The 16,156-nt window shown below is 55.2% G+C and overlaps 1 protein-coding gene across 2 annotated transcripts in view; it reads left to right on the top strand.

Annotated features, from left to right (window-relative positions):
- The window catches only part of AGAP3 (ArfGAP with GTPase domain, ankyrin repeat and PH domain 3), a 97,172-nt gene that overhangs the window by 50,024 nt on the left and 30,992 nt on the right, over positions 1–16,156 (top strand). For both annotated transcript variants that reach the window (XM_064162671.1, XM_064162670.1), the window contains exons 10-11: positions 5,140–5,244; positions 10,781–10,949. In XM_064162671.1, the coding sequence (XP_064018741.1) occupies positions 5,140–5,244; positions 10,781–10,949 (274 nt within the window). The remainder of the gene's footprint in view (positions 1–5,139; positions 5,245–10,780; positions 10,950–16,156) is intronic.

Raw genomic sequence — 16,156 nt, 5'->3', positions numbered from 1 at the left:
CTGCTCTGTGCTGGGTGGTCCCTAGGGAAGGAGATCTTTGCCCTTGGGCTGCCCCTGGCCTGGGGAAGCACACATTCTGCTGAGTAAAACCTTGGCAAATGACCAGGCCAGAGAGTGATGGAGATGGAGTTAAGTCCAGTTGGCAGCTGGTCGCCAGTGATGTTCCCCAAGGCTCAGTGCCAGGGCCACTCCTGTTTAACATCTTCATCAGTGATCTGGATGAGATCGAGGCACCCTCAGTTTGCAGGCAACATGAAGTTAGGTAGGAGTGCTGATCTGCTGGAGGCAAGGAAGATGCTTCAGAGGGACCTGCCCAGGATAGGTCCATGGGCTGAGGCTAACTGTATGGGCACCTGCATCACATCAATGTCATGAATGAATGCTACAGGCTTGGGGCAAAATGGCTGGAAATAGCCCAGGAGAAAGGGACTGTGGGGTGCTGGTTGACAGATGGCTGAAGATGAGCCAGTGTGTGCCCAGGCGGCTAAGGCAAACAGCATCCTGGCCTGGATCAGCATTGGTGTGACCAGCAGGAGCAGAGAGGTGATTGTCCCCCTGTACCGGGCACTGGTGAGGCCACACCAGTGGGTGTTCAGTTTTGGATGCTGCAGTATAAGAGAGGCACTGAGGTGCTGGAGCAGGTCCAGAGGAGGCAATGAAGCTGGTGAAGGGTCAGCATCTTCTGCCTGAGCGTTTGGCCAGGTTCAGGCTTTGCTTCCCTCAGCCACTGCACTGCTGGCTGATGACAGCAAGCAGTTTGGTTCCTCTGCTTGGAAGAGCAATATTGGTGCAAGCTTAAAATCCCTAGAGATAGCTGAAGTCTGTCTGGTGGTGTGGAGCAGCAGCAGGGGTATGCCATGGTACCTGTGGGCATGCTCACTGGCCAGTGCGCAACCTCTGTTGGACTCTTCAGGAGGCGGTCAGCTCTGGGCACCACTGGCAGGCTGATTTGGCACTGGGTGCTTTGGGTTTTATAACCATAGTGTTGTGTGAGGGCCTGAAGGGTGACCGTGGAGTGGGAGTCTGCAGAAAGGACAAACGCTGGGTGGAGGCTTTGCTTGGCTGAGGAGGGACATGTAGGTCACACAGGTATAGTGTCTGCCTGTCACTTGGCACCACCTTCTCCAGCTTCTCAACCGAGTCCAAGGGCTCTGTGTGCCCTGCTCTGTCTCCCTTAGCCACAGGCACACCTGGAAAGGATGGAAATTCTTACTGAGAGATTGTGGATGTTGGGATCCCTCTGTGCCTCAGGCAGCTCCTCCTGCTTCTTGGCTGGGGCTCTGCACTGGCGACTCAGGACCTTTTTGTTGCAGCATCCTGTCTTGGGGGTCAGATAATCCCTGCAGAGTCAGAATAGCTTCTTCCCAGCTGGACACTTGTCTCCTGAAAAGGGGCTTAATTGGGCTGGGAGCCTCAGCTTCCCTGGTTGTTCCTCACTGGGAATGGGTTCCTACCTGCACAAATAGAAATGCCTGAGGGGTGGGTGTCAAGTGGCTGGCGCCAATCTCTTTTCAGTGATGTGCAGCAATAAGACAAGGAGCAACAGCTACAATTGGAACATAGAAGATTTTACCTCAATGTGAGGAGGAACTTCTTTACAGTGAGGGTAACAGAGCACTGGAGCAGGCTGCCCAGAGAGGTTGTGCAGTCTTCTTCTCTGGAGACATTCAAAACCCACTTGGATGCATTCTGTGTGGACTACCCTAGGTGATCCTGCTTGGCAGGGAGGTTGGACTTGGTGATCTCGGGGGGTCCCTTCCAATCTCTAAAGTTCTGTGATTCTGTGAAAGTGCCACAGCCTTTCTGGGGTGGCACTACAGCCCTGAGGGCCACAAGTCCCTGGCCTGGCTGTCTTTGGGCTGTGCTCTCCAGCTGGGCCCAAGGAGGGCAACTCCTCCTCCTCAGGAGCTGGGCTCATGCTGGGAGCTTAGATTACATTTAAATTGCCATTTGCATTTTCCAATCAATACGCGACTTCACAATTAAGTTTGGTGTTAAAATTCTTAGCAAAAAGTGAGTGGAAGGGAGATTTGTGGAGCAAACGAGTCCTTTGGGGGCCATCGCTGCTCCCTGCTTCATTACACTGCATATTGCTGCTGCTGCTGTTCCTGTGCCCTGCCAGGATCCGGCCCCGGCACCGCCGCACTGCTGCCGATGCGATGCCAGGAGAGAAGGGAGAGTCAGGAGAGAGGAGGCAGTTGGGATCTCTGGCTTTTGGCCCCAGGCAGCTGCTGCCCTCTGTGCACGGCTTCCAAGCTCAGCAGGAAGCTTGGGAAGAGCTATTTCTTGCCAGTCTTCCAGAGGACACAGAGGCAGCTGGAGGTGCAGCTCTGGATGTGGGTGCAAGGTCCTGGCAAAACTGAGGAGTCCAGCCAGGAGCCAGGATATGTGTGGGGAGATGAAGTCAGCCCTGGGATCTCCTGGGCTTCGCTCTGCTCTGTCCTCTATGCCCCTTCTTACTCCCCTCTGAGATGCTGGAGGATTCCCTCCAGGAAGCCTGGAGTTGTCTGCATGTTGCTGGGCCAAACTTCCACCTTCTGGCACCAGAAAAGAAGTTGTTAGCTGCGAAGCTGTGACCTCTATGCAGTCAGCAGAGCAGCACCGTTAGAACCTAAAACCCTCTTGGCTTCTGTCCCCTGCCTCTTAGTCTCCAGTGCAGCAGCAAACAGCAAGTCTGAGCTCTGTCAGACCTCCCCTGATGTTCACCTCTGGAGCTGTTCCTAGTTTTGGACTTTTCTGCCTTCTGGCTTACAGCAGGAGGCTGCTGGGTCCTCTGCTTCCAGCTCTGGTTTGTGTTTCAGCTTGGGAAGCTGCTGCTCTGCAGCTGAACTACACAGGAGACACAGCAGCTCGGAGTGTTGAAGGAGGTGTTGTGTAGTGCTGAGGTGAAGATGCATTGGGGAGAGCAGGGACCTGGTGTGCCAAATGACATAAGGCAGTTTGTGTTAATGACCAGTTGTAGAGTTCTTCTTGTTAGAAGAGACCTTTAAGCTCATGGAGTCCAACCATGAACCCAACACTGCCAGGTCACCACCAAACCATGGCCCTCAGCACCACACATCTCCACAGCTTTAAAATCCCTCCAGGGATGAGGACTCCATTATTGCTCTGGGCAGTGTGAGCCAGGCTGGGACAACCCTTGAGGGTCAACTCAATCCTCCTCTGATCATGTAGCGGTTGACACTGTGCAGTTCCTGTGGTGCCTTCATGTTTCCTGAGTTTGTGTTTTCTTTGAGCTCATTTGGGGAAGACATTGATTAAATGGCGTGACTCAAACAGAGGTTGGCCAGAGTTCAGTGCAGGTACGTCTGCTGGCTGTGGCTTGCCATCCATCACTACACTTGTTCTCATTAGTGTTCATGTTTGGAGACCTTTCTCTTGACCAGTTTCACTCCACACATTAGATTGTGTGCCCTTGGGTCGTGGTGGTGTGTCCTGCTCAGCTGACATCCTGAAAGAGAACCAAAACTGTTGTGTCGGCACAGTTCCTGCTGTCAGATGTTGCCATCTCACCAAGAGCAAGACCCAGCTGCCCTGGTGACCCCGTTCTGCTCTGGCTGGTGTTAGTTATGCTGCTGCCCTCCCTTCTTGGCTGGTCACTCCTCGTGGTGGCCTTTTCCCAGTGCCTGGTGTAGGTGTCTGGTTGTAGTTACCAGGTGACTCCCTTCCAGAGTCCTTGGGCTGCTGCCATGTTCGGAGGGGTGTCAAACCCAGCCACCTGGTGCCACTGATCCTCTTGGGGCTCCTGAAGGGAAAGGACAGGGCCCTGCCAGTGCCCCAGCCCAGCTTTGCTGCTCTTCTCTGCCCTCTGTGCCATGCAGGAGCGGGAGGCGTTTCCTTCCCACACCGTTTGTGTGCCAGCAGCCCTGGGCACTTGTCCTCCTCTGTGCCATCTATTGCTGATTTCACGGTCACGTTTGGCAGAGGGGGCACCCAGCAAGTGCCAACCCCCACAGCTGTTGTGTTCCCCTCCAGCAGGGGCAGCAGCCACGGTCTCCAGGCAGTGGGACAGGACCCTCAAATATGCAGGATAGAGACTTTCTGTGCAGGGCTGTGAGGAGGAGCTGGCCTAGGGCCCAGATCAGTGCCATGCTGGGAGCAGCCAGGCTGAGTATCTGTTCAGACACAGCTCTCCAAGGGGCCGACCCCACAGTTGGTGGATCCAGCTCTTTCCCAGACTCTTACTCATTCCTGCTCTTGTTCCCCTGCCCTGTCCTCTCCTCCCTGCCTGTAGTGCTTGATATTCTTTCCCTGACTCCTGCTCCAGAGCCTCTTGTTTTGTCTTCCTTCTCCATCTGTGGTCTTACCTGGTGCCTGATGAGTTGCTGCTAGAAGCAGATTGCCTGGGGATGCAGAAGTGGCTGGGGGGAGAGCGAAGAGGGTCTCAGCTCTGAGCCTTGGTGCAGGTCATTAGAGGCTGGGCTGGTGGGAAGAGCAGGGCATGTCAGCACAATGGTTTTCAGGCCTGGGGACTGTGCTGTGCCTGAAGACCACAGTGTGGGTCTCATGTGAAATCCTGATGGGAAAAAGGAGTGAACCGACCCCTTAATGGCCAGGACATGCTCCGCCTCCTGAAACTTGTCCCTAGTTCCATTTGTTGGACATGATAGGAAGGAATTGTCAGCACAAAAGAGAATGTGCATGCCTTCTGAGACCTGCATCTTGGAGAGTTCCATGGATTGGCTTCTGCCTATCCCAAGTTGCCTTTGCCTTGTCCATCCCTATGACTGTGCTTCTGGGAAATGGTCTGGGAGCACTGTGGTAACAGTGACGAGTGTTAGTTGGTGATGAGGTTGGCTTCTGCCTTGTTTTGGCACTGTCTTTCAGCACAAGAAGCGTTGCCCAGTGGGAGTGATTTAGGATAGCAGAGCAGGTGACAAGTCCCTCAGAGGACTGGGCATCAGTACTGGCATGTGGAGACCCTTATGTCTGACAGTGTGGAGACACAGTGGGGTGTGTGAGGAGAGTGGCAAAGCCCTTTTACCAGTCCCAGGGAGAGTGCTGCTGGAACGACCAAACCAGACGTTCCCTTGAGTCTTTGTGCCTCTTCAAGGACCCGCATGCAAGGGGCAGTGCTGGGGCTGAGTGGGAAGTGCCTGGGCCAAACAGGGTCTGAGGCTCCTGACACTTCTCTCCTAGGGCATTCTCCTGAAACGCAGTGGCAAGTCTCTGAACAAGGAGTGGAAGAAGAAGTATGTGACGCTGTGTGACAACGGAGTCCTCACCTACCACCCCAGCCTGCACGTGAGTACTGCCCTGGGTGGGTGGGTGAAGGAGCAGGGTGGGCAGATCAGTGTCATGCTGCTGCAGCTCCTCTCACAGGCGCCGCAAGTGCAGGGTTGCTTGGGAAGGGCTTGGCAGCAGGAGGAAGCCCCAGCCTCGGCCTGTAGCAGTGGTTCAGCTCCAGTCCTTGCAGAGCCATGGTACCCAGCAGAGCTGATTTGCACCAGGATCTGGAGGAGACCTCTGGTGCTGGCTGCTTGTGGTGCCGGCTGCTTGTGGTGCCAGGCGGGTGGGACAGGTGAGCAGGGCATGCTCTGCACTGGATGGCACAGGGCAAGTGCCGCTTCTTCCCCTTTGCCTGTCAGCCTCGGAGTGGGGCTGCTGCGGAGCAGGGCAGAGCTGGCAGCCACGGTTGGGGGTGCCCTTTGGATGTGCAATCATTTTCCTGGCTGCTAGGTATTGGGTAATGGAGAGGAGGTGCCAGTGCAGGGCCTGGCGCACTGCTGCTGCGGTGCAGCTCCACTCCTCCTCAGCGCTCGGCTGGGGCGCAGCTGCCTCCCCATCCATCTCTGTCGCCTCCCCACTGTGGGGCTAATGGCTTCTTCTGCTCCCTCTTGAGCACAGTTTGCTGCCGAGACAGCGAGCCAGGAATGGGCACACCTGTGCCACAGGGGCACAGCACCCGCACTAGGGCCATACCGCAGCAGGACAGACAGGCAGTGCTGGGCAGAGCCTGGCTGTGGGGTGCAGGGGTGCTCTGTAGGGCTGGAGGGAGAATAGGGCTGGAGGGAGAAGAGCAGGAGGTGGCAGCTCCTGCATTCTCCCAAGCTCTTCTTTTGTCCCTAGTCTCCACAAACACATGGGAGTGCCCTGGGCCTTTCTCCTCCTTTCTGACCCCGTGGCTCCAGCTCATGGGTATGCAGTGGTCCAGCTCCTGGCTGCTGAGCCCTTCGACCCTCCCATCGCCACGCTAGGAAGCCAGGCACTGCATTTCTCCTCCTTCAGTTGTGGGAGCTTTCAGAATGGTTGAGGTTAAAATCACAGTCTTTGTGGTCTCTAACTTCAGAACCCCATTGTTTTGGTCTTCATAGACCCAAACTGGGGCAAGGGTTTGCTGCTGGTGGCTGCTGTGCTGGTTGTTCACATGTGTGTGGGTTCCTCACCTTTCCATGGCAGACTTCACAGGCTGCTTTGCCATCAGCCATAGAGGCTGGGGTGTTGTTTAACCACCTTCAGCTTCTGCTGCTGCTGCTATGTGCCAGGTCTGTCTTCTTTTTTCACCATTCCTTCCTCAGGGGGTAATCTCAATTGGTGTCACTTTCTTCCCTCACTGCACTTCTGCAGCATTTCAGTTCATTACTGCCTGGCCCCAAGCAAAAACCTGCTTTGCTCTGCCTGTTGTTGCTGGTGATCCACAGCCCGTTGCTAAGAAAGGTGCAGGATGGGCCTCTGCTGCCATGGGTTTCACCAGAGCTTTGAACCTGGCAGCCAGGACAGGTGTGGTGTTGCCCCAAGTGTTTACCCAGAGCAAGGACTAATGAAGTGTGGACCACAGGACGTGGAGCTGTTTGCATCCCTGTTGTGGCTTCAGCAAAGGTGGGGAGGGATCTGTGTGCTCCCACTGGGGCATTTTCTTCCTGAAAGCCAGAGAGAGAGCCAAGGCACCCACCAGCGTGTTGGGGTTTGTTCTACCATGCTGACAAGGCCTTTGGTGGGCTCGAGGTGCTCTTCTGCTCAGCAAAGGCTCCTCTGCCTTCATTTTCCACTGAGTATTTGCTCTACAGCCTTCTGGGAGGTCACATAATGCAGGGAAGAAGCCTGGAGGAAGAGGTGGCCCAGAAGTTGTTCCATGATACCCTCTCCTCCTGCAGTGAATCAGGAGGGGCTGCAGTGCATTTGGCACTGGGATTGTCTCCTGTGGCATGAAGCAGGTTGTCATGTCCCACCACAGAGGACATTAGGGTTGAGCAGCCTGAGCCCGGGTCACTAACCAGACCTGTGCTCCTGAGGAAGGACATCTGCTTCTTTGTCACTTCATCTGTGGCAGCAGCTCTCAGGGCAGCAGGCATGTGATGAGGTGAGCTTCTGGCCAGGAAAGGAGTGGGCATCCTCAGTCAAGGAGGCAGTGGACATTCTGACATTCCTTCCTCAAGAGGTGAAGTCCAGCTCCAGTCCAGACTGGCTCCAGGTGAGCCTGTGCTGGAGGCTAGCAGACCTCGGCACAGCAGAGGGGTCCCTATGGAAGAGAGTTTTTCTCAGCCGCTGTTCAAGCCCCAGAGTATCTTTGTGCTGCTTCTGTGCTCCCAACAGCTTCTCCTTGGCATGATTCAGGCCAGATCCTACCTAGACTGCTCTCATCTTGCATCTCCACAGTGGTGTCTGCCTGTCCCTCTTGCAATGGGTGTATGTACTGCGGGGATCTGCCTGCCCACGTTGTCTCTGTACCCCGTTGGTTCCTCCTGGCTCTGGCTGGGTCACACTTCTGTCATTACCAATCAAAAGCTTCCTGGCAGGGCTGCTCATCTACTTCTTGGTGTTTATCACTTAACCAGTTTCTGGGTCCACATCTTGGTGCCTCCAGCCTCACTTTCAAATTTCCTTGCTGAGAGTCAAGCTTAAACTGTGGGCTGCAGTCACAGAGAGCTCCAGCAAACTGAGTCCCCCCTGGAGTCAAGTGTTCTGTGACTCCTTGATGGAAGCTCTGGCCTGTGCTTGAGTCCTGCAGAGCTGTGTGCTCCGTTGTGAGGTGCCACCTCCGCTGGGGGACAGCCAGCAGTGTCAGAACCTTGCTAGCAGGATGCCAGGAGCTGGAGCAGTGGGCAGCAGAGCAGGTCCTGCTGAATGTTGGAATGCTGGGAGTCTCATCCAGCACAGCTTTCCTTGGTGCCTCAGTGCTGTTCTTACCTTCCTGGAGCATGTTCAGTAACAGGAAAAGAGCCAAGTCCTGAGGGGAGGTTGTCATGGTTCCCTCTGTGCTCCCCAAGTCCTGGAGAGTGGCTGCTGCTCCGGGTGAGGAAAGGTTCCCTCTCCTCTCCCCAAGTCCTGGAGAGTGGCTGCTGCTCCTGGTGAGGAAAGGTTCCCTCTGTGCTCCCCAAGTCCTGGAGAGTGGCTGCTGCTCCTGGTGAGGAAAGGTTCCCTCTGTGCTCCCCAAGCCCTGGAGAGTGGCTGCTGCTCCTGGTGAGGAAAGGTTCCCTCTGTCCTCCCCAAGCCCTGGAGAGTGGCTGCTGCTCCTGGTGAGGAAAGTGACCGTGCCCCAGCCCAGCCAGTGGCCAGGCTGTGCAGCACAGAGCTCCAGCGAAAGCAGCTCCCATTTTGCAGCCAGTGGAGCCATTCACACAATCACCTTCTGTTAATTCTATCTGCAACATCAATTAAATTGTTTGTAGAAACTAATTGAATGTGGCTTAATCACACATCTTAATAGCTTTCCACGCTTTGAACTCGTTGTTAATTCCAGTAATAAAATGAAATGAGAGAACTGGCTGGGTAATTAGCGAGGAGGCTTGGGAAGAAATTGCAGTTTTATGGCAGGCAATAAAAGCCGAGCGCTGGTGACCGCTCTCTCCGGCAGGCAGCCGGCTACCGCCGCAATTGTGCTGAGGCAAGGAAAATCCTCAGCCCCTCCGAGATTCCCTGCCCAGGGATGCCACCGGGCCCCCACCCAGCCAGGAGCAGCTCTGGGCAGTGTTTGGTGGGCTGCTTCCCTGGGAATTGCCTGGGGCACCTGAGCAGAGGAGGGTGTCGTCTGAGGTGGCTCCAAAGCTGGAGGCAGAGGTGGGCGTGGGGGGTGCTGCCGTGCTGCCCTCGGCTCCTGGGTGTGCTCTGAGGAGTGGGTGCCTGCACAGGGGCCTGTGGAGAAAGAAGAGCTCAAGCCAAGGTGTTCAGGTGCTGCTGAGAGTTTGCAACCTTCGTGGGTGGTCATCTGAGAGCACAGAGCGTGGCCCATACAGCCCCATTCACCTGCTCCTGGGAGCCAAGGGGACAGAGGTTGGATTTGCAGAATGGCTGCTCTTAAACTCTGTTTATGTCTTTATCCTCTTGGATCTGGAACGGGGACCAGCTCTGAATTAATCCTTTTGGTGACCTTCTTGTGAACTGGAGCAAGCCCAAGCCTCTCTGCAGCAGTCACAGTCTCACCCTGGACGGTGCTGGCTCTGCTGTCCCAGTGTGGATCCTCCTGGTCTAGTGGGAGGTGTCCCTGCTCATGGAGGCGGAACTCGACCATCTTTAGGGTCCTTTCCAGCCCAAACCACTCTGCAATTCTAGAGACCAAGGGGAAGATGTGCACACATCAGGGTTCCTCCCAGAAGCTCTCTCTTGGCTTTCAGTCCCTGTCCAAGAGCAGGGCAGGGCAGGTCCCCTCTGTGCATCTCTGTGAAGATCACATTGGTTATGGATTTCCCTTCTTGAGGCCTGATCTCAGGGAAAAGCCACATTGGAGAGGGTCAGGCTGCAGTGCCCTGTGGAGCAGGGGAGAAGTGGAAGACATAGGACAAGAGGGGTCAGAACTCTGCAGCCATATTTTGAGCAGAAGATGAGATGGTCTTAGGAGGCAGGGTAGAATGACCTTAGGAGTGGAGTTTGGGGTTGTGTAATGAGTAATCTGCCAGGAGAGATGGAGGCAGCACCAAGGTTAGACTAATCCAAAGCTGTGCAGATGAGCATACGAGGGAGCTACCCTGAGCTGGGTTGGGTTGGGCTTGGATTTATCGTGGCTGTGACCTTAGAGGGAACTTCCAGGCATTCTGTACCTTATGCTGAGTGGTCTGTTCTGGCCTGATCTGGTATTAGCTGTTGTACCTGGGTGCTGTGATTGAGAAGCCAACCAGTGAGGACAAGGGAAGAAGAGCTGTCTGCCACCTGTGTGCTTTTCTGCTCCATCTAATCTCTGATCCCCAGCCAGGCTTTCACAAATAGGCCTGTCATGGCATCTGACTGCCTGTAGCAACATTCTGACATTGTTTGTATCAGAACTGATGAGTTCTGGGCACTGAAAGTGAGGCCTGGCACTTCTCTGGAGCCAGTTCCAAGGCGCCAGCTAATCGTGGCAGGAAGGCAGTTCAGAGCCAAGGCTTTGTGGCCATGGTCAGCAAACAGCTGGCTGTGGACACTAGAGAAGTTGTAGAGTCTTTCACCTCTAGCTCTGCTGACCTGAAGCTTGAGGAGGGCACATTGGACTGGATTTTGTGAAGAAATTCTTTCCAGTGAGAGTGATGAGACACTGGCACAGGTTGCCCAGGGAGGCTGTGGATGCCTCCTCCCTGCAGGTGTTGAAGGCCAGGTTGGGTGAGGCCTTGAACAACATGGTTTGGTGGGAGGGTTGGAAATAGATGCTCATTAAGGTCCTTTCCAACCCAAACCATTCTGTGACTTGAGACTTGAGTGTAGTGCAGGAGAAAGGAGCCTGTGGTGAGCTCCCACATTGCCTGCAGTTTGCTGGCCATGGAGCAGTTCCCACAGATGGACCCAGGCTCCGTTTTGGCTGCGTGGATGGGAGGGGAGCTGCAGGTGGTGCCAGGCAGGGCTGGTCATGACTCGTGCTGCCTCTCTGCTCCAGGACTACATGCAGAACGTCCATGGGAAGGAGATCGACCTGCTGAGAACCACGGTGAAGGTCCCAGGCAAGCGGCTCCCCAGGGCCACTACGGCAGCGGCACCCAGTGCAAGCCCCAAAGCCAATGGGCTGGCCAAGGAGAGGAGCAGCACACAGCTGAGTGGGGGCACAGGTAAGAGCTGGTGTGGGTGCCCCTGAGCTGTGCCACCCTTCCCTTGGTGTGTCAGTGGTGCCTCGCTTTGCCCAGCCACACACAAAAGCTGTGCTGGAGTTCCTTGGGGAGTGCCCTCGCTGCATGTTGGCACTTCTGTGTGGGTCTCAGGTAAGCTCCTGGTGGGATTTCATGGTGGTTGGTGTCCAGGACAGCAGAAAGAGCAGAAGGGCTTTAACCAGTGGTGTGAACTCCCTGGGAACACTTGAGCCCAATGAGTTGCTGTGTGAGGGAAGATGTTGCTCCCCAAAACGATGGAAAGCTCAGCAGGGACATCTGATCCCCAGCAAGTTCTCTTCTGGTGATTTCCTGTCTTGTGGCCTCCTTTTTCCACCTCACTTTCCCCTGGAGAAAGTGATGTGAGGGGCTTGGGTTGTAATTCAGTGTGCAGCTGCCACAGGGAGTGGGGAGGGGAGGTTGAGAGGCTCTCTGGTTTCTTGTGGACTTCAAGCCACTCTACTTACTACTCCTACTGTAGGAGACATTGAACATAGAGCTTTCCTGCCCACGTTTCCCAGGGCACTGCCATGCTTTTGCATTGTCCTGGCTTACACACGTGTTCTTCCCAGCCAGCTGTTGGCAGAAGCCTGGGGTTGCAGAGTCTGGGTCTTCTCCACTCTTCAGGATCACTGCAGGAGTGCTGACAGTGCTGCTGATCACAAATATTCTTCACCATCTGGTGTTGCACTCTGTGCCACCACCAGTGGGTGGGCAGTGTGGGTGGGTCACCAGCTTGGGTGACCACCTCCTCATTTCCCATGGGTCCTATCACCAGGGCAGAGTCAGCACTGAGCACCACAGCTCTCTGGAGCTGAGGCCTGGCAAGATGGGTGCAGCTGGAGGGGATGGCAGGAGCTGGCTGGGGTCCTCAGTGTCACACACAACATGGGGATGGGGCACACTGACATTGTTGTGTCCATGTAGTGCCAAAGGTGCAGGAGCAAACCCTGCTGAGCCCAAACTGCTGTGACTGGAGAGAACATCTGCCACCAGTCCAGGGGCAGTTGCTGCCTTTGTTGGCCGAATGTGTGCAGCTGTGCCTGTGTTCTGCCACAGCTCTCACACACTCACCTTAGTTTCATCATCCTCCCCTGTACACCTTTGGCTTGCCTGAGCGTGGCCACCATCCTGCCATGGTGCGGTGGCACTGCTCAGCATGCCACCAGGGTACTTTGTCCAGGCTCCAGCTTAGACATGGGAGCAGTAGAGAGCATGCAAAGAGAGGCTGCAGAGAGGCCTAGGCTGATGTCACACCAGCCACTCTTACCCCAGATCCTGCCTTCAGCAGTCACCTTGGGTCTGGTGGGCTCCCAAGAGCTGGTTGAGGTGTGGCTTGGTTCCTGACTGCTGCTGCTTGGGAAGAGCCCCAAAGAGCCAGCACTGGGGCTGGAGCTCTTTTGGCCTAGTCAGTAAAGCCTGAGGAGATGCAGTGTGTGGGGGCTGCAGCCAGAGCAACTTAGACTAGAGAGGAGCTGCAGTTCCCGGGCAGGAAGTCATGAAATGTTGGAATGGTTTATGTGGGGAGCTGGTGGCCTTGGCACCATGGGAGGCTTTTGAAATGACATTGGTCATCTCTGACCAGGAGGAGCTTCCATCCAGCTCCCACATGTGGCACTGCCTGCAGGGTGCAGGGGCTCAAACAAGGCTTGTCACAGAATCAGGGAATGGTTGAGGTTGGAAGGGGCCTCAAAGATCATCCACTTCCAACCCCTTGCCATGGGCAGGGACACCTCCCACTAGAACAGGTTAGAAACCTGTTCCAGCTTACAACCCTGTGACCCTGAGACCCTTTGGTTGCTGTCATCCCTCTGGGCCCCTGAGTGCTGTGCTGCTCCCCAGAGCTGCTGCATCAGCTCAGGGTGCAGAAGCAGGGCAGTAGCCTGCCTGGGCTTTGTGTGCAGTGACTGTGGGTGGTGATCTCCATGGGTCAAGAAGGGTTTATCTCCTGGTGCACAAATGGGAAGGGGTTTGCTGAGGAATGTTTTCACCTCATTCTGATGCTCCCAAGAGTAGTTGCAGCTGAGGATGCAGTTGCCAGGGTAAGTGCAGTGATGCAGTGACAATCCTCTGGCGTGACTTGCTCACATCCTTCTGGAATGCAGAGTCCTGGCTGGGGTCAATAAAGAATCTGCCTTGCCTCAGATCAGCTCTGCTGCCTTTGGGGCTGTTACTAGGGTTCTCTGAGCATTTCTCACCTGATCCATGCTTCGGGCAGCTGGAGAGGGAGCACCTTAAAACCAGCAGTTCTCTGCCAGTTGCACAAGTTCATCTTGAGAGGACATGAGCTTTGGAGTCCTGAATGGTTTGCTGTCTGACACCAGGAGAGTCTAGGTAAAACCAAGTGACCTGTGTTTAGAGCTGGAGGCAGGGGATCCATGGTCTCTTGGTGGCCTGAGCTCTGCCAAGGTAAGTGAGTGTGCTAATTAATGTCCACCACATGCATAGTCCTCCCCTGGGGGCAAGGGAAGAAATAGTAAAGGGGAGGAGGAGACAAAAAAGAGTTAAGATTGCTGACACCACCTTGTCTGAGGATGAAAAATATATGTGCAGCACGTGGTGGGGGTTCCAAGGAGCCTCCAAAGTACAGCATAACCTGGGGCTAGGAGAAGGAGGAATAGGGAAGGAGCTTCCACTGCTGAAACCCCTGGGGCTCAGAGCTCAGGGCTGGCTGCACTCTGTCCTTTTGACTTCCCCTGCAGCCAGAGTGGGGTTTGGCTGAAGCTGCAGGAGCTCCCCTGGTCAAAATTGTCTGGAGAGGCACAGGACAGACTGTGGCTGCCTTCTGTCCACTGAAGGTTCACTTCTGCAGATGTGATGCTGTATCTGCCCAGGGAGGTTGTGTGATCTGCCTCCTTAAAACCTATCCAGACACGGTCCAGGGCTGCTGGCTCTGGGTGGCTCTGTTTGAGCAGGGTTTGAGCAAGACAACCTCCAGAGTCCCTACCAGCCACAGCCATGCTGCATTCTGTATTTGGCTTCTCAGTATGAAAATTAAGTCTCCAAAAGCTCTGAATCTTTAGAGATTTGGTGCAGACACTATCTAGAAGTAGAAGTTCGGAGACTTGTGTCTCCAAATGCTTGGTTTTGGGGTCTTTTGACTACCACTGAGCCACTTGATCTCTGACACGTGGAATTCCAGGATAGTTTTGGTTGGAAGAGACCTTTTAAGCTCAAGTCCAACCCTTAACCCAGCGTTGCCAGGTCACCCCCAAACCGTGTCCCTCAGCACCACGTCTTCATGCCTTTGAAACCCTTCCATGGATGGGGACACCACCACTGGCCTGGGCAGCAGTTCAGCCCAGCTGGCTGCTGAGGGTGCTTCTGACAGGGCTCTGGTTCATGCAAGGACCGTCCTGGACACCCCCTCAGGTAGCAGTACAGGCTGACACACAGGCTGGGCACAGCTTTGAAGGAGAGAGTTGACTGTGCGTAGGCTAAAGCTGGGACGTAGCACAGGGTCTGGGGCCCAAGGGCTGGTGCTGGTAGTGTGCATGTCTCCAGAGGGACCCCACATGGCTCACGCTAGAAGTGTCCTGATGGACTCTGTCAGGGCACTTTCCAGCTTCTTCCACCTTAACTTTGTGATACTTTTTGTGATGCAACTTTCTCCCTTGAACACGTCTTTGGAGTACCTGTAAGAGCCCCATCCTGTCCTGGGGAGCAGGCTTTCTGCTCTTTGTCCCCTCAGCAAGTTCACACAAGAGCAGAGGTGGGTGCTGGCCTTTGGAGACAGCTGAGAAAGGCTTCTTGGCAACTTCTGCTTGGTTTTTAAACTCCCTGGTTGGGTGAGATGATGCTGGCCAGGATCCAGTAGTGGAAACACCCTTGGTACTCTGGGGTTTGAGTGACACTGGGCCAGATTCTAGGCATGCTTCTGTCAACCACAGCTGGAGCAGACAGCGCCCAGCAGTGCCCCAGCTTCATCAGGTGGCATGGGCATCATGCAGGATCTCCTGGGCCAGGCAAATCTAGGTGGTGTTTGGGTTAGAGAGTGCAGGATAGGGAGATGCTATTACCAGAGCTGAAGGATGCTGTGTTCTGGGTGTGAGTGGGCTGTGAGCGTGGAGCCCACTGCACATGTGGCAGTGCTGCTTCAGGTGGCTCAGATCCCTGCAGGTCCTCTTCCTGCTGGAACGTCTCTTCTCTTGCACTCTTTCGAAGCCTCAGATGCCCCTGTGCTGCTGTTCAGCAAGCTTACCACTTCTTCACCCCTTCTGTGTCTCATGCAGAGTGTTCCTGGCCTGGGGAACACAGCAGCTCTGACTCAAAGTGGGTGGAGAGATGAGAAGGAATTTTTAGTGGGGAAACACAGGTGGTGCCTGCAAGAGAGGGGGACAATGTCACTGAGCAGAGGACTGGTCCTAGCACAGCTCCAGCCTCAGTTCTTGCTTTGCAGAGGTGGGTGGGGACCACAGCAGCCAACACAGGGGATGGAGCATGGAGCACATGAGCCTGTGCCCACTGCAGCAAGCAGAGGGAAAGGAGGACAAGGAGCTGCCCTGCCTGCTGGGAAACCTGCCCTGGGGGAGGAGGTTGGAGCAGAGATCCAGCAGTGGTTGTGACTGCACTCAGCAACACAAGGCAGGGCTGCTGGCAGCAGCAGGCTGCCAGATCCAGCAGCAGGAGCAGGGCAGATGCTCCTCCTCAGCCAGGAATGCTGCACCATCATGGTCATTCCAGGGAGGACTCCTGGCCAGCAGTGCCCAGTTGGGCTGGAGCTTGGAGATGGGACTGGGGCAGATAAAATGTGGGAGCAACAGAGTCTGGCATTAAGGGAAGAAGGTGAAAGGAGACAGCTCTGCCTGGCTCTGTGGTGGTCCTGTGGGGCTCTGCAGCTCTCTGAGGACCAGCAGTCCCCCGAGGGCTTTGCTGCCAGGCTGTGTGGGAGAGCAAAGACTGCAGCAGTCTGCAGTGCAGAGGAGGCTGAGCAGAATGAGTCCAGCTGGTCCCAGTCTGGGGGTGTGAGCTGAAGCATGAGGTGTACATGGGGAGAGCTGGAAGGGGCTGATGTCATTTGGTCACTCTCACCCTCAGGAACAGTCTGCATGGTCTGGCATGCATCAGGGCAAGCTGTGTGTGAGTCTTCTGCCTTCACCCTCCTCTTCCCCATGGCAGAACTGCTGCTGTGGCTAAGGGCTCTCCCCTCGGAGGTGTGTCGATGGTGATGG

The sequence above is a fragment of the Pogoniulus pusillus genome, chromosome 23 (genome assembly GCF_015220805.1).
Source record: "Pogoniulus pusillus isolate bPogPus1 chromosome 23, bPogPus1.pri, whole genome shotgun sequence".
Lineage (NCBI taxonomy): Eukaryota > Metazoa > Chordata > Aves > Piciformes > Lybiidae > Pogoniulus > Pogoniulus pusillus.
This window is presented reverse-complemented; position numbering and strand designations above follow the sequence as displayed.